This window comes from Microcaecilia unicolor, chromosome 13 (genome assembly GCF_901765095.1).
Source record: "Microcaecilia unicolor chromosome 13, aMicUni1.1, whole genome shotgun sequence".
Lineage (NCBI taxonomy): Eukaryota > Metazoa > Chordata > Amphibia > Gymnophiona > Siphonopidae > Microcaecilia > Microcaecilia unicolor.
Genome location: NC_044043.1, coordinates 99,706,425 through 99,729,118, shown reverse-complemented (window position 1 = coordinate 99,729,118; position 22,694 = coordinate 99,706,425). Strand labels below are relative to the sequence as shown.

At 41.9% G+C, this 22,694-nt stretch overlaps 1 protein-coding gene across 1 annotated transcript in view; it reads right to left on the bottom strand.

Moving 5' to 3' along the window:
* SPEN (spen family transcriptional repressor) overlaps positions 1–22,694 on the bottom strand; it is a 210,987-nt gene that overhangs the window by 43,020 nt on the left and 145,273 nt on the right. The window contains exons 7-10 of the mRNA XM_030186169.1: positions 9,893–10,018; positions 8,391–8,504; positions 6,807–6,920; positions 4,892–4,992 (exon numbers count right to left, since the gene is read on the bottom strand). Of these exons, the coding sequence (XP_030042029.1) occupies positions 4,892–4,992; positions 6,807–6,920; positions 8,391–8,504; positions 9,893–10,018 (455 nt within the window). The remainder of the gene's footprint in view (positions 1–4,891; positions 4,993–6,806; positions 6,921–8,390; positions 8,505–9,892; positions 10,019–22,694) is intronic.

The window sequence follows — 22,694 nt, the reverse complement described above, 5'->3', positions numbered from 1 at the left end:
ATGCCAGGTACTCCCCTGCCTTCACTGCCGCTATAACAGAGCGGAGAGTCTCCATGCGAAAGTGCCGCACTTTCAAGGCCCGATTGACCCCTTTGAGGTCGAGGATAGGCCGGACAGAACCTCCTTTCTTTGGTACCACAAAGTAAATGGAGTAACGCCCCTTGCCAAGCTGACTTTCTGGCACCGGAACGACCGCACCCAGGCGGATCAGATTGTCCAAAGTCTGCTGCACTGCCACAGCTTTGACCGGAGACTTGCAGGGAGAGAGTACAAACCCGTCTCTTAAGGGTCGGCAGAACTCTAGCTTGTAGCCGTCTCTGATGACTTCCAGCACCCAAGCGTCTGAAGTTATTGTGGTCCACTCGCCCAGAAACGAGGACAGCCGTCCTCCAATCTGCACTGGGGCGTGGACCAAGACCCCGTCATTGGGTACGAGACCCTGGGGGAGGACCGGAGGGAGCACCTCCGGGACGGCGGTCTCTGCGAAAGGAATGCTGCTTGGGGGAGAAATTCCTCTTAAAGGAAGAGGGGGCAGAAGAACCCGACCTGCCCGGGCGGTACCGACGGGCTTCCTGAAACCGTTCTCTGGAGGTACCGGGACGAGCACTAGCCCGAGCCCTGACCTCTGGTAACTTCTTGCCCTTAGACGTGCCGAGATCGGTCACGATTTTGTCCAGCTCGACCCCAAAGAGCAGCTTGCCTTTAAAAGGCAATCTAGCCAGGCGGGATTTAGAGGCGTGGTCAGCAGACCAATGTTTCAGCCAAAGCCACCGCCGCGCAGAGACTGTCTGAGCCATGCCTTTAGCTGAGGCTCTCAAGACATCATACAGCAAGTCTGCCAAATAGGCTAAGCCCGATTCCAGGGCCGGCCAATCAGCCCTCAAGGAATGATCCGAGGGGGAAGCCCGCTGCACCATAGTCAGGCACGCCCTGGCCACATAGGAGCCGCAAACTGAGGCCTGCAAACTTAAAGCAGCCGCCTCAAAGGACGACCTTAAGGCCGCCTCCAATCTTCTGTCTTGGGCGTCCTTTAGGGCCGTGCCACCTTCCACCGGCAACGCCGTTTTCTTAGTCACTGCAGTGATTAAAGAATCCACGGTAGGCCACAGATAGGCCTCACGCTCACTCACAGCCAAAGGATAGAGGCGGGACATAGCCCTAGCCACTTTAAGGCTCGCTTCTGGGGCATCCCATTGAGCCGAAATTAAGGTGTGCATGGCATCATGCACGTGGAAGGTTCTAGGCGGGCGCTTCGTCCCCAGCATAATGGCAGAGCCAACAGGGGCTGAGGGAGAGACGTCCTCCGGAGAGGAAATCTTCAAAGTGTCCATGGCCTGTAACAACAGGTTGGGCAAATCCTCTGGGCTAAAAAGCCGCGCTGCAGAGGGGTCATCCGCTCCAACCGAGCGGGGATCCGTCTCCTCCAAGGAATCCGCAAAGGACCGTTGGGAGACCTCAGACACGCTGCCCTCATCTACATCGGAGGAGACAAATTCCTCCAAGGCCTGGGAATCAACCCGAGGGCGTTTGCCTCTGGGAACCTCAACCTCTTTACCAGACGAGGGAGCAGGGGCAGCGTTGTGCATGAGGAAGGCCTGATGCAGCAGCAAAACAAACTCGGGGGAGAAACCCCCCAGACTGTGCACTTCCGCAGCCTGGGCAACAGCCCTAGACGCACTCTCAACCGGTGCTCGAAATAGCGGGGGAGAGACATGCTGCGCATCCAAAATGGCGTCCGGCGCGAAACTCCGCGAAGGAGCCGCGCGGGAAGAACGGCTCTTAACATTAGCCGGTTTTGTGCCGTCGCCCAAATTAAGGGCGTTCATGGCATTAATGTCTCCAACCTCAAGGGCGGCCCCCGAAGAAGCCGTCCGAGCCGCGTGGCCGGCCAAGATGGCGGAGGCGAGGAGCGGGGGATGGGCGTTTATGGCGGGAAAAACCGCCACGCCGGAGGAAGGACCGGGACATTCATCGGTCACTAAACTGTCACCCATCAAGGGCGAATCAGGCTGTAAAACCCCCGCATCCCCTCTAGAAGCGCTCCAGCGATCCGGGGAGCGACCCTTTGCGCCCTCGCCCTCCGACGCCATATGCCACGAGGAGAAGAATCGGGGAACCCCCTGCCCGCTAAAAAAAGGTAAAATTACCTGCTTGCCGCTCCGAGCTGTAACGAACTGGTGTCCCAGTGAGTAGCTGCAATGAACGTTTAAATAAACGTCAAAATAAACGCCTTTAAAGACGTTTAAAATTTTTTTTTTTTTTTAAACGGAGCCAGCGGGAGGGGGGAGAAAAGGAGGGACCTGGCACCACCAGGTTTGCACTTGCTCAAAAGAGCCCTCAACCCCAGGCCTCAACAAAACCTAAGGATTAGGCTTGGAGGCCTAGCCAGAGCTGCTGCTGTGTGTGACCACCACCTGCTGAGATAGAAAACATACTGAGGAGTTTCCGGCAGCACATGACCACATATAGGGAGGCAAAAGTTTGCTCTCTATCTCCACCTGCTGGTAGATGGACACAACCCACCAGTCTATGGATTGATCAGCTTGATGATATGGAAGCTGAGTATTTGATACCTACCAACAAATTTCTGCAGCGTACCATTTGCTTTGGGACTTTTTTTTTTTGGTCACCTTTGCTGCTGTTGTTTTCATTTATTTTATGCAAAGGCTAGTTCTTCCCCTTGTTTTGTGTTAAAACAAATTAACCATTTATCCATATAAATACAGGCTAAAATAGTCTCTTGGATGCTTGAGAATATTGTCGGAGGCACTCAGAATATCAAACACACGTCATCCCAAAGACAGCCCCACAGCCCCAAGATGAGTTACACAGCTATAATAAAAGATACTTCCTTAATTTAGTAATGCACAGGTGCAAACTGAGAACTGTTGCCTTTTTCTCATTCTCCAACCTGAAATTTCATTTACATAATCTTTGAAAATTTTAGGGCCCCTTTTATAAACAGCAGTAAGCCCAACGCAGGCTTACCACTTGCTAAACAGGAAGTACCACCGGGCTACCACAGCAGCATGGCGGTACTTCCCACACCCAGCACGCTGTACCTGGCAGTAATCAGGCAGTGCCTCATGCTACCCAGTTACCGCCAAGGTTAGCGCAGGAGCCCTTCAATGGGTTGCGGTAAGAGCTTCCCCTCTCCCTGAAATGGTCGCACGACAAATGCTTTACTTGCCGCATGGCCATTTCCTGCAGAAAGGAAAGACTACCCTTTTATCAGCTGCGGTAAAAGGGGCCTTTAGCTTGTTATCAGTTTCCCCAAGAAAACTAGCACTGGCAGTTCCCTAAGGAAAGTCAAAGGCTCTTTTCATAAACCAATAAAAATACATTTCATGGAAGACTGTAAATTGATATCCAATTAGCTGTCAAACATCACCAAGAGACTTCAGTGAATTAACATTTATTGAATCTTTTTCCTCACATCCTTTACAATGCCATCTTATCTGAGAACAACTTAGTAAGAATGGAACGATCCATAACAGCCCAGTGATTGTCAGAGTTTCTTCCTGTCACCACAGAACTTACACAGCATAGGATGCAGAAATGGAATAAATCTACATAAAAAAATTATATTGTCTGAATTTTAACACACCATTGATGTTCCTACAGTGAGGAATCAAAGTGTATAACTCTTTAAAGGTGTGTACAATGTATGATCTTTTCCTAAGTAGGATAACAGATTTAAAAACCAGAATGTGCTGACAGGGCAGAGTAAGTTGCAGAGAGAGGTCAGAGAGGATGCATATTTATCACAAATGATAACCAGCAGGGCTGGAGTTGTTAAACTTGTACTGACTCCAACTTCAAAATAAAAACTCACATTAATATATATATATATTTTTTGTGTGTTCAGGTTATTTGTTCAAACTTCAAGTAAATATATTTTGCGGTCACTTAGTCCTAATTTTGTACATAAAGAAATAACATATTTCTGAAATTAATCAAATTTCTCTTAGATTTACTATATATAGTAGGAGTCAGTCAGTAGAAAAATGGAGTCAAAGGTTTGGTGTACTGACTCCACAGCCTTGATACCCGGACCAACTATTATAGGATTTCAGTTGAAAATATGTTGCTATGGGCTTTAAATATGACCTCCAATAGATAATAATGCCCTCCATTTGTGAGCTCAAGTTTAACTATTTCAATTCATATAACTTTTTGGAATTTACAGGATATATTCTTGCTACAACAACCACTACATTATTTAAGATGCAGAATAGAGAACTACTGTTGAAAAAGAGGGAGAGCGGAACCTACTGCCTACGCTTCACTTTCTTACATCTCCATTTTTAGATGAAACTATGGTATTACTGGAAGCGCCCAACTCCCTAATAAAAATTTATAAAGGACTCTTTTAGAATTCCTTAAAATCAACAATAACAAGTGCATCTTTAAAGCAATTTTTAATAATTCAATTGGGAATTAAACAAAATAAAATTTCCTTTTTCAATGTGACCTGCATAAGAGAGGTCAGTGTTCACATTTTTTCAGAAGCACCTCCCACCATTACAAATCAAAAGAAATGAAGGTATAAAACTGTTCAGATTATTAGAACCCCATGGGGTATCATATTGAGGTATAAATTATAACCGTAGTATGTGCAGTTTAAGAATAAACTTGGAGCTGGAGATTTTTAAAAGACAGTGTTTCACCATACAAAACGTTATGCCACTTAAAAGTGTAAAAAAACATATTTTACCTTTCAGGATTATAAAATAGCAATTCTGTGTGGCAGATTATTTTGTGGAGGATAATAATCCATTAAGTGAAGGGCTCTATGGTGAACTGCACTATTATTCACAGAGCCACATTTAAAAATCTAGCACCAACAAAGGCAAAAATGTTCCTAATGGGAATTATTTTATGCCCATACCTTCTTTCTGCTAGCATTTCATAGAAATCTCGTATATCTTGACCCGACGACTCCATGGAACGATAAAAAGCCAACTGACTCTCTCTGTTTGCAAAATCCACCTAAAAAGAAACAGATGCCAAAACTGCATTAAGTAAACAAATTACATTGACAGCAATGTAAAGTTACCAAATCAGAAAAATCCTTGCTAAAAACTTTCTTTCCGAAAATGATTTTTAAAAGGCTCAACTCTTTTCAAACAATACACGGGTAAGGATGTAGTTAGAATGAAATCCCAGTCTCAATAATCATGCACAGTGAGCGTCCCATATTACTGAACATCTTTCCAGTGGCCTAAGAAATCAGTAGCACGTCAAAATGTGCCTTTTATGTCAATTGAATATATGTTTCTAGAATTTAATTTACTACAGCATGGATTTATCTAGTAATTTCATTTGCATGCCTGTACATATTTATGCTCCAGACAAGTTACATAGTAACAAAGAACAAACTTTTAAGACAAAACAAATATAACGCTATGTTCCATGTCTTGGATAAAAGGACATATGGTCCCAACTATTTGTCACACATCTGTCACCTCAGACATGGAAACCTGGAGGAGTAGCCTAGTGGTTGGTGCAGTGGATTTTGATCCTGGGTTCAATTCCCACTGCAGCTCCTTGTGACTCTGGCCAAGTCCCTTAACCCTCTACTACCCCAGGTACAAATAAGTACCTGTATATACTATGTAAACCGCTTTGAATGCAGTTACAAAAACCACCATTTCCCTCTTTAAAAATAAAATCCTACTGTAAAATTACCTACCTAATAACTTCCCTTCTTGATGAAATATGAAGTTAAATTTTTTTAAAAGCATATTTTGGAAACAAAGAATATGCTGAGAAACCTAAGGGGATAACTACTTTTTTTCTTCCCTAGGTCCTACAGATACTCCAAATGGCAGCCAAGCTTGAGAAAGCAGGATCTATATCGAAATGAAGCCTAGACAACTGCAAGGAACACATATGCATGTTTGAAAAGACCATTGGTGTCTCTGATTTCATCTTGTATGTGGACCAAGAATACTACTGCTACCTACCACCATCAATATAAAGCTTTGTTTTTTGGGGTTTTTATTTTTAAATAAGGAATGTTTCCCTCCAAATCCTAATATCCCAACCCCACTTCCATATATTTACTCAACACTTCCCCTGTGATATAAACCTTCCCTCTCAGTATATATACACACATGTACACATACAAACACTCAGTCTGCTGAAGCATCAAGCTTCACTTTCATGTCACAAAATCAGTGTATAATAGAACAGAATATAAAAACTATAGTCAAAAAGTTCAGATATTTAAGGGAAATAACAGTGCCTCCTCAAATGCTCCTCAGTTTACTCAGAAGCCTCATTATTCCTTGCTGTACCCACCTCCCCCCTCTACTAGCCCAGCAGTCAGTACAGCAAAGTTTGAAATGTCCAACTTCGGTTCAGAAACCAGTTACTTTGTAAAGTGAACCACCATCTGGTGTGAGAATATTGTATGCCTACTCCTCCTATCTGTCTGACGCTATAAGTTACTGGATGAACAGATTATGTTCCATTAAAGCTGAAGTGGTTCTTACCCTATTTTGTTAAAGAATCAGGTAATTCAGAATTTGAACTCCTGCATTACCTTGATATAAGCTGTGTAACTGCTTACCAGTAACAACAGAACTTAATATGAAGATTGCCACATCAAAAAGCTTATAGACTTAGTTTTGATTAAGAACAAACAAAGAAAAATAGATCTCATAAGTTGGCGGGAGGAGAAGGCTCTAAGACTAAAAACATTTGGATTTTTTTTTTAATGTTATGAGATCGTAAAAGGCTAAGAGTAAAAATTAGCTGATTATCTTTTTAATTTGTTTTCTTAAGGTGGTTCTGCACACCTTAATTTTATTCCCATCAATCTTCCTCCCCTTGGTCTCTTTTACAGCTGCTTGTGCATATTCAATTTCATTGTAGAGAACCAGGGCCATGCCTTTTAAGCGATCAAACACCACCTGTCAAAAAAAAAAAAAAAAGGAACAAATAAGAGCCTTATCCACTCGGGAGTGGGTTAAGGAGATCCTAGCCTGGATTTCGGTTTGCTCTAATGATGGCTGAATTATTACTGGCTGCCTCTTATCCCGTGTAGTGAGACAGGTCCAGGCATTGGTTATCAATAAAGCTAAGATTTAAAAATTCATCCCAACAAATAAGTCATCAATCCTCTGTACAAAAACAGTTTTTATTTTTAGAACTAGGTTTATTTTAGGCTCTCTTTTAAGACATGTTGTAGTGGAAAGGTTTGTTTAACGAAACAGAAAGTACAAACTTTGGAGAAGGTTTTTTTTTTTTTTTTTTTGTATTATTGTTACTGGTAAGACAGCTGAATTTTAGGTACAAATAGTAGTACCACCTGAACAGCAGAAATGTTTAATTATATGTATGATGCACATTGCACACTCTTTACTGAACTGTTGCAGTCAACTTTCCCCAAACTTAACTTCCCTTAGCCCTTCCCCTTCTATTAAATGGAAGAAGTTACATAAACTAAGGTCTTTCCCATGTAGTCTTTACAGTTCCAACATAGCTGCAATTGTTGTGTTTTGCTACATTTTTTTCTGTTGTTCGATAATACAGAATGCAATGAATTTCAGTGCAGTTAAGTACAATCTTCTTTTGTCTGCCTCAAGTTTTGCATCATTTTTCTAATGTTTTGGTGCAATTCAGGGCACCTTGCAGCCATGGGATTATGCCTGGGAAGAAATCTACAAATAGCAGCAAGGTAGTTCTAATTTTGGTTAACTACAGCCATTGAGAAGGAAAATATATATACATATCTTTTAGGTAAAGGCTCCACTTATTAAAACAGTAATTACTTAAAGTCACTGCCAGGTAAGCTCCCAATCAAATGAGAGGAATGAAGCGGAGTCCTGAGCATGACAGCAAGTACAACTACAAATAGCTTTTTAAAACAATTGCACTTTCGATTAAAGAACAAAACAAACACTAACATTAAGACCCAACAATTTCAGATACTTTGAAGCCTGTGAGGACTACTTCATACAGTTTTCAAATTCCCTTCAAGGACCATTCTAAAAGTACAATGAACACCACAGTGATAACCTCACTCAGGGAAGTGTTACAAAAGATGATGCAGAGTATGCCTGCTGTGTGTACATCTTCACTGGGCATAGATACAGATACAGCCAGACCTGGATACTTTGAATTTATCCATATGTTTATATATAGCAGTATATACTGACACAAATTCTATGCGTTATTCAAATTTTAAAATGTAGAGGGGTATTTCCCCATTTGGACTGAATAAAACAACTTCATAAAAATATACAAAATGAACCAGATCTGATCGTAGATATAATACTTGAAAAGGGCAGGATCCAGGAAAAGGAACATAATTTACGTTAAATGTTAAAATAAAATAAAAAAAGAGGGAGAAAAGAAAAGAAAAGCAACTTCTCACCTACCTTTACCACAGGTCCATAGCGGCAGAAATGACGTGTTAAATACTGGTCTGTGATATTAGCAGAGAGTCCATCTAACCACACACAGTTGGTGGGCATGCTCTTTCCAAACCCAAGCTAAAAACAAGCAACAGAAATTTCATCAGTATGCACCATAATTCTTCATGTGGTGCACACTGAATTTCAGAGTAGAAATTAGAAATAAACACAAAATGTATTAGAATGCTACAGAGCTCTTTCATGCATATCAGACATCTCACATTTCAAGACTAGCTATTTTTCACTTTAAAATTCTCATCATGTTACATCTTGTCAAGATCCATTTTGAGAATTCACAGAGCAAGTTTCAAAGAACAAAAACCTATGTAAACCAAATTATTTCTGAAACGATTTCAGTGAATATCATGACCACAGCACCAGATTCTGACACCTATTTATAAAGCAGGATGAATGAGAGGTGACAATACATACAGTATATCTGTACAGGGTCAATTTTAATATGGTTAAAGGTAGAGAGTCCATATATCGAGCTCTGCCATTGATTTTTCTGTTCAGTACTACTTCCATTAGACTACTGCAGTTTCAGAAGTTATTACTTTTATGTATATTCTTGTATTTATAAACTAGAGGCAACTGACTAGGGTCCATCTATCAGAGTGTAATCAAGTCCACTGAAAATCACATCTGAACAGTGTTTTATACCCTGGAAAAATTTGCAGCTGAGGTATAGACAGCCAATCCTCCTCTCAAGTGTTTTCTGTCTCTGCCTGTAAAATAGTGGTTTATGATAGCATGGTAATGGTCACTGTCTGACAGTATCCATGCCAATGTCCACAGAAATTCATCATAAAGGCTTATATGAAAGCTTCATGGTAAAAGCATAATCTGTGAAACTTGTATACACTAGCTCACAATTCAATTTTTCATTTGTTGTGTGATCTTGTTAGCTTTGGGCCATATCAGCTATATCCACTGTAAAATGTTCTCCATTCCAAACCTTTGTTATATTCACCTGGATGATTTGTTTTCATTCTACTTTTATTTCATTATATATAAATTTTCCCATTTAGTTCTTCTATACCTATTGGGGTTTTTTCTTTTCTTCGCCTTCCTTCTTGAAATCTTTTGGGTTTTTTTGCAATTCTGTGAAATATTTCACCTTGTTCATCACTACCCATTCAAACTCTTCTCCCATTATTCCCACCAAACATCTCCCTGCCATTATATTCAAATGTATTAGTACCATGCAGGCAGCTTAAGCAGTAAAGTTTCTTATGCTGCAGCTTAGATTCTGTGTGTTTTGGGGGCTATTATGTGTAAAATAATGAGAATTATACAACTATTAATTCATCTTTCAATATACATTTTACAGCCTTAAAATCATAGTAGTTTGATTCTACAGCATTATCCTTTACTCTTGAGATAAAATGTACACTTATTTTAGGATACAAATATTACATATCAAATGGTTAGTTAACTTACAACATAACCAATCATATCTTTACCTTCAGTCTGTTATTCCCAAGGTATTCTCCATCCATCTTCTTAATAGCTTTGCAGACACTAGCAATATCACAGTACTGTAGGAATGCATACTGAGGAACTCCATTTACTTTCTTAATGTCAATATCCTGAAATAAAGGCAATCAATAATGCTCAGCAAGTTGTTAGCAGGGAAACAGCTTTATCTATGTGAACCAGTGCTAAATGGATCTAAACAAGAAAACTAAAAGCATTCAGCACAGCAAGCAATGCTTAACGTTTAAAGTCACTGAGAGACTAACCATTCGTAGGCAGTGAGATGCCTCAAAAGTCCAAGATGCCAATGATGGTTAGAGCTACTCATGGCTGGAATAAAATACCCTCAAGTTCTTAGTGGCTACCAGACTCTGGACAGGATCCTTAAACATTGAAAGCTCAACCTTAATAAATAAACCACCTCAAAATCTGATCCAGATTTAGGTCAATTTTTGGAAGTTTGCTCACTATAAAATTGTAAAGAAAAAACTCTCCATTTTTACACAGCTTTAGACTGCCCTGATGGATAATTGCTTTCAGTGACTTGAAACCATCAATCTGGACAAAAAGGTTAGCTTCTATCCAGGAGGCACAGCTCTCAATAAAAAAAGTTTACCTCTTCTGTTGGAATTATTCTCCTTTATCTGCTAATGAAACTCTCAAGCCTCCTTTTCTATCAGAGTAAACAGTAATATTTGGTATTAATTATACACTGCTTATTTCTAGGATAAGCAGCATAAAATGTATTGCACTGTTTTAGGATCTTGCCAGGTACTTCTAACCTGGATTGGCCACTGTTGGAAACAGGATGTTGGGCTTGATGGACCTTCGTTCTGTACCAGTATGGCAACGCTTATGTTCTTATCATTTCTATGGACCTAGGCAGCACTATGTACTAAATATACCCTGCACTGTCAATTAAAATGTTTTATTATGTATTGTGTTGATATTGTAAGTAGAATACTAAGCCATACTTTGTATTGTTATTTGAATATTTTTACTGCTGTAATTGTCTATTGCTCATGTTTGATTTATTCTTACTGTACATCGTGCCTTAAGTGAATTACTTCAAAAAGATGGTAAATAAATCCTAATAAATACATATAATTGACTGTTTTGAAGGCATTTATTTGAAAATGACCCCAAATCTGAACAATGCTGTTGAAAACCTAATAGTGTAATTAGTATTTTTGCCAGGTGAATAAATGTTAAGGCTAAGGAAGTCTACACATAGGTTTGTTTACCTTTGTCTGCAATCCATACAGCTTTACATTTAGAACATGTTTTTCTACTTCTACAACCAGAAAATATATTTCACGTTCTGCTCACACATCTCTCTCAATTAAGAGAAGCTACTACACCAGAAATGTCTGTTTTTATTTACACACTAGGAATTATATATAACTAAGTCCACTATGTATTTTGGGAAAATTCCTAACTGATACAGAGGCTGCCAGAAATCAGTTTTAGATAACATAAAGAACCACTTCTGTGAGTTATCTGTGAAAGTGAAGGTACTTACCTGTAGCACGTATTCTCCAAGGACAGCAGGCCTTATATTTTCACAACCAGGTAACGCAGCACCACGTTGCCTGGTCTAGAGCTTGTAACAAGCTTATTAGAGCTTTGGACCGTGCAAGAGACACACTCCATCGTGCGTGCGCGAGTGCCTTTCTGCCCACCGCAAACGCACAATTACCGTAGTTAAATACTACAGCATAAAAAAGAAAAACGAGGACACAACTCCTAAGGGAGGTGGGAGGGTTTGTGAGAATACAAGGCCTGCTGTCCTCGAAGAATACCTGCTACAGGTAAAGTATCTTCACTTTCTCCAAGGACAAGCAGGCCATTATTCTCACAACTGGGATATCTCTAGCATTCAGGCTCAACAAAAACAACAAACACTGGTCAACTGGGCCTCACAATGGCGAGGACACAACTTAGATTAAACCTGAAACTATACACAAACTGGACGAGAGTGCAGCGTGGAACAGAATAAAACTGGCCTAGGGGGGTGGAGTTGGATTCTAGACCCCAAACAGATTTTGCAGCACTGTCTCCCAAACTGACTGTGTGTCGAGTATCCTGCTCAAGGCAGTAATGAGATGTGAATGTGTAGACTGAAGACCACATCGCAGCCTTGCAAATTTCTTCAAAGAAGGCTGACCGCAAGTGGGCTACCGATGCAGCCATGGCTCTGACACTGTGAGCCTTGACATGACCCTCCACAGAGTCAGCCCAGCCTGGGCATAAGTGATCTTGTGCATGTCATTTAACCCTCCATTGCCTCAGGGACAGAGAGATACCAGTGTGCCTGCATGTAACTCACCTTGAGCTACTACTGAACAAGGTGTGAGCAAAATCCAATAAAATAAATAAGTAAAATAATAAGTGAAAGAAATGTAATCTGCCAGCCAATTAGAGATTGTGCATTTCCCGATGTCGACCCCCAACCTGTTGGGATCAAAAGAAACAAAGAAGTTGGGCAGACTGTCTGTGGGGTCTTGTCTGCTCTACGTAATAGGCCAATGCTCGCTTGCGGTCCAAGGTGTATAAGGTGCTCTCGCCAGGATGGACTTGAGGTTGGGGAAAGAATGTTGGCAAGACAATCGACTGGTTCAGATGAAACTCCAACATGACCTTAGGGTGCGTGCAGAGGACTATTCTGTTGTGATGAACTTAGTATAAGATGCATCCACTATTAGAACCTGAAGCTCGCTGACTCTATGAGCTGAAGTAACAGCCACCAAGAAAATAAATTTCCAGGTCAAGAACTCATATGGCAGAAAGTCAATGGCTGAAAAGGAGCTTTTATCAGCAGGGTAAGAATGACATTGAGGTTCTATGACACAGACAGAGGTCTTGACAGCGGGCTTTGACAAAAGCAAACGTGTCATGAAGCTAACAACTAGAGGCTGTCCAGAGATGGCCTTTCCCTCTACATGGTGATAAGTACTAATTGCACCGAGGTGAACCTTTATGGAGTTAGTCTTGAGACCAGACTCGGAGAGGTGTAGAAGGTATTCAAGCAGGGTCTGTGTTCAGCAGGACACAGGATGTAGGGTCTTACCCTCACACCAGAGGGCAAACTTTCTCCATTTTGAAAGAACAACACCTCTTAGTGGAACCTTTCCTGGAAGCCAGCAAGACCTTGGAGACACCCTCCAACAGACCCAAGGAAGCAAATTCTAGGCTCTCAACATCCAGGCTGTGAGGACCAGAGACTGAAGGTTGGGATGCAGGAGAGATCCCTTGTTCTGCATGATGAGGGTTGGAAAACACTCCAATCCCCACAGTTCTTTGAAAGATAACTCCAGAGGAAGAGGGAACCAGATCTGCCATGGCCGGTAAGGTGCAATTAAGATCATGGTCCCGTGGTCTTGCTTGAGTTTCAGCAAAGTCTTCCCCACAAAAGGTATGGGAGGATACGCATTCAGAAGACATCTGATTCTAGTCTGTCGTGAGTCTGAAGTCTAGAACGGCACTGAGGGACCTTGCGATTCAGATGAGTGGCAAAGAGATCCACCGAGGGGGTGCATCACGCTCGGAATATCTTGCAGGTAACACCCATGCTGAAAGACCACTCGTGTGATTGCAAACTGTTGTTTTTGCCTACCAGATAAGTGGCCCAAAGGAACACACCTTGCCAGCGAGCCCAGTGCCACATCCGGACGGCCTACTGACACTGAAGGCGTGATCCAGTGCTCTCCAACCTCTTGGTGTAATACATTGCAACCTGGCTGTCCATTTGAATGAGCACAATTTGGTGAGACAGCCAATCTCTGAAAGTCTTTAGAACGTTCCAGACCAGAGCTCCAGAAGGATGAGCTGAAGGCCTGTTTCCTGGACGGACCAGGCTCCTTGAGTGTGAAGCCTGTCTACATGAGCTCCCCAACCCGAGAGATGCATCTGTCATCAGAACCTTCTGAGACAGGAATCTGGAGTGATCGTCCCAAAGTCAAATTGGATTGAATGGTCCACCACAACAAACAAGTTCTGGTGAAACTCGGATGACATCTTCTAGATCTCCCATAGCTTGGCTTCACTGGGAGGCTAGAGTCAATTGCGCTGATCTCATGTGAAGGGATGTCATGGGAGTCACAAACTGTAGAAGCCATGCGGCATAACAGCCTCAACATCTGCGGAGCCGTGATCTGCTGAGTGACTCGAACCTGAGAAGCTAGAGCGGCTAGAATGTCTGCTCTCTGTCCTGGGAGAAAGGCTCAAACCTTCTGCATATCGAGCATGGCTTCAATGAAATCAATGTGAACAAATGCAAAGTGATGCTCTTAGGGAGTAGAAATCCATGGGAGACATATGTGTTAGGCGGTGAGAGTCTGATATGTACGGACGGGGAGAGGGATCTTGGGGTGATAGTATCTGAGGATCTGAAGGCGACGAAACAGTGTGACAAGGCAGTGGCCGTAGCTAGAAGGTTGCTAGGCTGTATAGAGAGAGGTGTGACCAGCAGAAGAAAGGAGGTGTTGATGCCCCTGTATAAGTTGATGAGGTCATCTAGCGGTCCAACCAATTCTTTTGCCGGCTTCCTGCTTTTAATATACCTAAAAAAAATTTTTACTATGTGTTTTTGCTTCCAACGCAATCTTTTTTTCGAAGTCCCTCTTAGCCTTCCTTATCAGCGCTTTGCGTTTGACTTGACATTCCTTATGCCGTTTCTTATTATTTTCAGTTGGTTCCTTCTTCCATTTTCTGAAGGATTTTCTAATAGATTCCTTCACCTCACTTTTTAACCATGCCAGCTGTCGTTTGGTCTTCTGTCCTCCTTTTTTAATACGTGGAATATATTTGGCCTGGGCTTCCAGGATGGTGTTTTTGAACAGCACCCACGCCTGATGTAAATTTTTGACCCTCGTAGCCACTCCTCTAAGTTTTTTTTTCACCGTTCTTCTCATTTTATCATAGTCTCCTTTTTTAAACTTAAACACTAACATATTTGATTTCCTATGTATACTTACTTCAAAGCTAATATCAAATCCAACCATATTATGATCACTGTTATCAAGCGGCCCCAACACCATTACCTCCCGCATCAGATCATGCACTCCACTAAGGACTAGGTCTATAATTTTTCCTTCTCTCATTGGCTCCTGTACCAGCTGCTCCATAAAGCAGTCCTTGATTTCATCAAGGAATTTTACCTCCCTAGCGTGCCCTGATGTTACATTTACCCAGTCAATATCAGGGTAATTGAAATCATCCATTATTATTGTGTTGCTCAGTTTGTTTGCGTCCCTAATTTCCTTTAATATTTCTGCATCCATCTGTTCATCCTGGCCAGGCGGATGCTAGTACACTCCTATCACTATCCTTTCCCCCTTTACACATGGAATTTCAACCCATAGTGATTCCAAGATGTTGTTTTGTTTCCTGCAGAATTTTCAATCTATTCAAGGCTCTCCTTAATATACAATGCTACCCCTCCACCAATGCAATCCACCCTATCACTACGATATAATTTGTACCCCGGTATGACAGTGTCCCACTGGTTATCCTCCTTCCATCAGGTCTCAGAGATGCCCGAGTCCTCTTCTTCATCCGAAGACAAAGGACATAGTTGGCAGGGCTATGGTCGGGCCCTAAGCACTGAAGACACCAAGATTGGGTGAGATTGTCCCATTGCACCGGGTACAGCACTTAAAGCCACTGCTACCAAATCAAAAGACGTGATGGTGCCTGAAAACAAAAGGGCAGAGAAGGGACTGAAGCCCAGAACAGGCACAGCGAAAAAATCATGACAAAGCCAAAAAGGTACCAAAAATGAAGCTCTTCCAGACCGGGAGTGAAGAGAAAGCACAAACGTAACCTCTCCTCACCTCAGTAGAAAACTGCGGCAACCGTGCCTTTGTGGCGAGCGGGCAGGCACCCAAGCATGTGCAGTGGAGCATGTCTCACACTTCACAAAGCTCTGTTAAGCTTGTTATAAGCTCCGGACTGGGTAACACAGCACTGCAATACCCAGTTGTGAGAATTAATGGCCTGCTTGTCCTCTGAGAAAGATGGTAACTACTTACATAGAAAATGATGGTAGATAAAGCCCATATGGCCTATCCAGTCTGCCCATCCATACTGTCTGCTATCTCTTCCTCTCCCTAGGAGACCCTGAATGCTTGTCCCATACTTTCCTGCCAAAGGGTAGTATGTGGTACTGGAAGTGGCATTTTCCCATGTGAAATCAAAGAAACTTACTGTGACTGGAAAGTATCTGAACATGGGTACAGGCATCATTCAAGTACAGAGATAACAGCCAATTGTTCTCCTGAATCATGGGGAGAAGGGTGTCTAGGAAAGCCATCCTGAACTTTTCCCTGACCAGATATTGCTCAGGCTGCTCAGGTTTAGGATGGAACGAGATCCCCCATTTTCTTGGGCACAAGGAAGTACCTGGAATAGAATCCTTTCCCTTTTTGCCCTGGTGGAACAGGCTCAACCACAATGGCCTTCAGAAGGGTGGAGTGTTCCTCTGTAACTATTTCCTTGTGCAGACAGCTGAAATAAGATGCTCTTGGTGGGCAATTTGGAGGACATTTTCACCAATGGAGTGCATAACCGTGGCAGACAATTTGGAGAACATATCGGTTGGAGGTTACAAGGGCAAAATTTCTTAGAAAACATTCAGCAGGTCATCTGGAGCAGCTACTTGGATGGTGGCTATGTTCTCTTGAAGCCAGTCAAAAGCTCGCCCCTTCCTTTAACTGGGGAGAGGGCTGGGGCTCCAGGGTGCACTGCTGCCAAGGCTGGGAGTGCTGAGGCTGGGCCTGTTGGATGGGGTGGATAGAAGGAGTGAATCTATGCCTACAAGAGCATTAGGTGCTCCTCCGATGTCCAGCCAAAAATCTCTGAGTTGAGGTGGTCGCAGAAGGAGGCTACTAAGAGAGGGACTTGATGGTATCAGAGTATTTCTTAATGAGGTCCATGACTTCATCTACCTTAGCTCCCATTGTACCTGGTGCTTAGTAGAATCTATGTCTTTAAGGGAGAGGCTGCTTCCTTGGAGAGTTGGGAATTCCTAAGAAGCACACACTTTATGTTTTGGAGCACTGCATTCCTGAAAGCTAAGCTTTTCTGAATTTATATTTTCAGGTTTCGGTGTTTGGTTTGATACACAGATTCTAAACTGCTCTCGTGTGTCCCTCTCTTAATTTCTTCCTGGAAAATCTGCTGACTTTACCTTCACCTATCCTATACAGAAGAAAAAAGATCTTAAAAAAAAAAAAGCTTCCTTTCCTCTGACTTGCAGAGCTGCTAGCTCCTATAATTTGCTATATTTCTGTCCCCTACTACTACTACTTATTTCTATAGCACTACTAGATGTACCCCTGCTGACTTGTGGTCCCTCCATTTCCATCCCTCTCCACCCACCCCTATGCTAGCCCTCCCTATAAAGGAAAAACCAAGTCACAATTATCTTCAATAAACCATCTCTTGGACAATCCTGCTCATTAATATCCCTTAATATAGTGCACCTCACACTTGTTAATCATAGCAACAACTTGTCTTTCATTTTATGCAATATATGTTGTGCCTTAGTCCCAAGACAAATCATCTGGAACCTTAGTGCTTGCCCCATCTGTCTCCAAATATCAGCTATGAAAGATGACATCAACAAACTCAAGAAGGAATTGGCTGTAATTAAGGAAGCATCCAGGACTTCCCAATTCCCAGGCAATTTATCACCACTAATGCCATAGAGTATAAAGCCCAACAAACAGTAGACACCACATTCACTCACAAACTATTATAAAAAGGGGTGGGGGGGGGGGGGGAATCTCATTTGTCACTGCGACATGATATTGATTATCAACACCAAATAAATAGGTGGATCCCACTAGTGACTATTATAATCACTGACAAAAAACACTCCTACCTAAATCTATATATTATATCTTTTTATGTGATTATTAGGTTTTGTCTTTCTTCCCGTACTTCAAAATAAATCATTACCTAAAACCTAAACAGAATGACAGGCAATTGGCACAAAGCTCTCAAGGTACAGTATCGCTGTAATTTCATATTTCAGTTCTTTCAGTACCCTAGGGTGTATACCATCCAGTCCAGGTGATTTACTACTCTTTAATTTATCAATTTGGCTCAGTACACCTTCCAAGTTCACTGAGATTTCTTTTGGTTCCTCCACATTGTCACCCTTGAAAATCATCTCTGGTACAGGTAGATCTCATACATCGTATTTATTTATTTATTGGGATTTATTACCCACCTTTATGAAGAAATTCACCCAACGTGGTGTACAGCAGGCACAGTTTAACATACAATTTTGTTAACAGTATAACAACGGTAAAATAACCAAGAATAAACATAAATACAATAAATGAGGTAAACTTGAAAACAGTAAATGGAAACCTAATAGAACTACCGTGAAACAGTATCAAAAATATATACATTTAACAGCAATGGAATTCAAATAACAGAGATATAATACAATGTTAGCATAATACTAATGATACACCTAATAAGCATGCATTAGAACATTCAACTAACATAAGATATGATGCTGAAGATTTTCTACAATACGGCTTTATCACTTGGCAAAAAAGTTTTTCGGTATATTAAAAGCAGGAGGCCGGCAAAAGAATCGGTTCGGCCGCTGGATGACCGAGGGGTTAAAGAGGCGATCAAGGAAGATAAAGACGTAGCAGACAGATTGAATTAATTCTTTGCTTTGATCTTCACCGAGGAAGATTTGGGTGGGATACCGGTGCCGGAAATGGTATTTCAAGCGGACGAGTAGGAGAAATTTACTGACTTCACGGTAAACCTGGAGGACGTAATGGGGCAGTTCAGCAAACTGAAGAGTAGCAAATCTCCTGGACCGGATGGTACTCATCCTAGAGTACTGATAGAACTGAAAATGAGCTTGCGGAGCTACTGTTAGTGATATGCAATTTATCCTTAAAATCCAGCGTGGTACCGGAAGATTGGAGGGTGGCCAATGTAACGCCGATTTTTAAAAAAAGGTTCCAGGGGAGATCCGGGAAATTATAGACTGGTGAGTCTGACGTTGGTGCCGGGGAAAATGGTAGAGGCTATTATCAAAAACCAAATTACAGAGCACATCCAAGGACATGGATTACTGAGACCGAGTCAGTAATCCAAACATGTGGACAAAGGGGAGCCGGTTGATATTGTGTATCTGGATTTTCAAAAGGCGTTTGACAAGGTACCTCATGAAAGGCCACAGAGGAAATTGGAGGGTCATGGGATAGGAGGAAATGTCCTATTGTGGATTAAACACTGGTTGAAGGATAGGAAACAGAGAGTGGGGTTAAATGGGCAGTATTCACAATGGAGAAGGGTAGTTAGTGGGGTTCCTCAGGGGTCTGTGCTAGGACCGCTGCTTTTTAATATATTTATAAATGATTTAGAGATGGGAGTAACTAGCGAGGTAATTAAATTTGCTGATGACACAAAGTTATTCAAAGTCGTTAACTCGCGACAGGATTGTGAAAAATTACAGAAGGACCTTACGAGACTGGGCGGCTAAATGGCAGATGACATTTAATGTGAGCAAGTGCAAGGTGATGCATGTGGGAAAAAAGAACCCGAACTATAGCTACGTCATGCAAGGTTCCACGTTAGGAGTTACGGACCAAGAAAGGGATCTGGGTGTCGTCGTCGATAATACACTGAAACCTTCTGCTCAGTGTGCTGCTGCGGCTAGGAAAGCGAATAGAATGTTGGGTATTATTAGGAAAGGTATGGAAAACAGGTGTGAGGATGTTATAATGCCGTTGTATCGCTCCATGGTGCGACCGCACCTTGAGTATTGTGTTCAATTCTGGTCACCACATCTCAAGAAAGATATTGTAGAATTGGAAAAGGTGCAGCGAAGGGCGACTAAATGATAGTGGGGATGGGATGACTTCCCTATGAAGAAAGACTAGGGAGGCTAGGGCTTTTCAGCTTGGAGAAGAGACGGTTGAGGGGAGACATGATAGAGATATATAAAATAATGAGTGGAGTGGAACAGGTGGATGTGAAGCGTCTGTTCACGCTTTCCAAAAATACTTGGACTAGGGGGCATGCGATGAAACTACAGTGTAGTAAATTTAAAACAAATCGGAGAAACTTTTTCTTCACCCAAACGCATAATTAAACTCTGGAATTCGTTGCCGGAGAAAGTGGTGAAGGCGGTTAGCTTGGCAGAGTTTAAAAAGGGGTTAAGTCCATAAACCACTACTAAATGGACTTGGGAAAAATTCACAATTCCAGGAATAACATGTATAGAATGTTTGTACGTTTGGGAAGCTTGCCAGGTGCCCTTGGCCTGGATTGGCCGCTGTCATGGACAGGATGCTGGGCTTGATGTACCCTTGGTGTTTTCCCAGTGTGGCATTACTTATGTACTTATGAGAGACCAAAAGCAGATATATGATGGGAACAAGATGCGTGGTATAGAGTCAGTTGGGATAATTTGATGGTTAGCTAAAATCAAGGCAAGTTCTTTGTATAGTTAAGCAAGAGATAAAGAACTGATCTAAGTTACAGTATGTAGCAAGCTAGTCCAGGTGCAGAATGAGTCACCCTATGTATTAAAGGCCTGGAAGAACAGTCAGGCATTCACCTGCTTCCTGAAGTAGTAGGTAGTCGAAGTACACATAGCCCCCCCCCCCCCCCCTGGGAGTAAATTCCAGAATGTGGGGGCTACTCCTGAGAAGGCTCGCTAGCGGGTATTACATCGTACAATTTCTTTTGATGAGGGTACAGATAGTGGAGAGGACCTTACAGGTCTTAAAGGTGTGTAAAGGGTTAACTTATTCTTTAAGTAGTCTGGCACATTTTGTCTGAGGGCCTTGAAAATCAGAGTTTTAATTTTAGCCCTGTAAAGAACTGGTAGCCAGTGTAGCTTTCAACAAAAAACAGAAGAAAAAAAGTCCCTCATAAAGCACAGAAATAGCAACACAGTGAAGGTGACACCCAAAAAAAAAATGCTAGATGATATAAAAAAAAGAAACTGATATTTTATTAAAACCATCCAAAGACTTGACACGAATCGTGTTTCGTCCATAGAGGCCTGCCTCAGGTGTCTTCAAAGGTGGATGTCCTCTAGTATTCTATTTTTTCAAATCTAGAACGAGAATATACCTTGAAGCATGTAAAAACTATCTAAAATAATAGTCGGTACTGCTGTCGACTCGAATGTAAACAAACCAATAAAACTCTTTTTGGTTTGGCCAGTGTACAGGGTATTACAGTATTCTAGTCGTGATGTTATCTTGGCATGAACCATTGAGGTCAGACTCGATTTTTCAATATATGTAGAGAGATTTTGTAGCTGCCATAGGTGATTGAGACAATTTTTGAAGGTTGGTTGAATCTGTGGGATCAAAGTGAGTGAAGAGTCTAGCAGTCTCCCAGGATTCCTGACCTGTGATTTTAAGGGGGGGGGGGGGGGGGGAGTTCGTACTTCCAAAAAGGTATTTTGAAGTTGGGTATTTGTCCACTTGTGTTTGGTACCCAACAAATCTGTTTTATTGGGTTCAGGCAAAGTTTGTTATTGTTTGCCCATTTCTGAGTTGTGGTTAGGCAGGCAGTTAAGTTTACTTCGACATGGTTGATCACGGAATACTACTACATATCCTCGAGTACTTCAGAACTGGAGGCAACGTTCTCAATTGGTTCAAGGGATTCCTAACCACACAATTATACCAAGTGACATCTAATTCGATTACATCAGCTACATGGATACCTGAATGTGGAGTTCCACAAGGATCCCCCCCTCTCACCGACCTTATTCAACTTAATGATGATACTCTTGACGAAACTACTATCAAACCAAAACCTTAACCCATACATATACGCAGACGATGTAACAATCTACATCCCATTTAAACAAAATTTAAAGGAAATTTCCAATGACATCAACCAAAGCCTACACATCATGCACACATGGGCGGACGCATTTCAGCTGAAACTCAATGCAGAAAAAACCCAATGCCTAATACTCACCTCGCAATGCAACACAAACAAATTCACCACCATTCACACACCAAAATTGAATCTTCCAATTTCGGATACCCTGAAAATTCTTGGAGTCACCATTGATCGACACCTAACACTTGAGAGTCACGCGAAAAACACAACCAAGAAGATGTTCCACTCAATGTGGAAATTAAAAAGAGTAAGACCTTTCTTCCCAAGGACCGTCTTCCGCAATCTGGTACAATCAATGGTACTTAGTCATCTAGATTACTGCAATGCACTTTATGCTGGCTGCAAAGAGCAAATAATCAAGAAACTTCAGACAGCTCAGAATACTGCAGCTAGACTCATATTTGGAAAATCAAAATATGAAAGTGCTAAATCCCTACGAGAAAAGCTACACTGGCTCCCACTCAAAGAACGCATCGCGTTCAAAATATGCACCCTAGTTCACAAAATCATTCACGGAGACGCCCCAGCATACATGTCAGACCTGATAGACTTACCACCCAGGAATGCAAAAAAATCATCCCGTACATTCCTTAATCTTCATTTCCTCAACTGTAAAGGTCTAAAATATAAACTAATGCATGCATCAACCTTTTCCTACCTGAGCACACAATTCTGGAATGTGCTGCCGCGCAACTTAAAAACGATCTATGAACTAACTAACTTCCGCAAACTACTGAAAACCCATCTCTTTAACAAGGCATACCACAAAGATCAACAAATATGAACTCTTATACAAATATCCAGAACTGCCTTATAATTTATGCTTGTTAAACTACTAATATGTCTTATCATTATCATGTTATCAAGATCCTTCTGTAT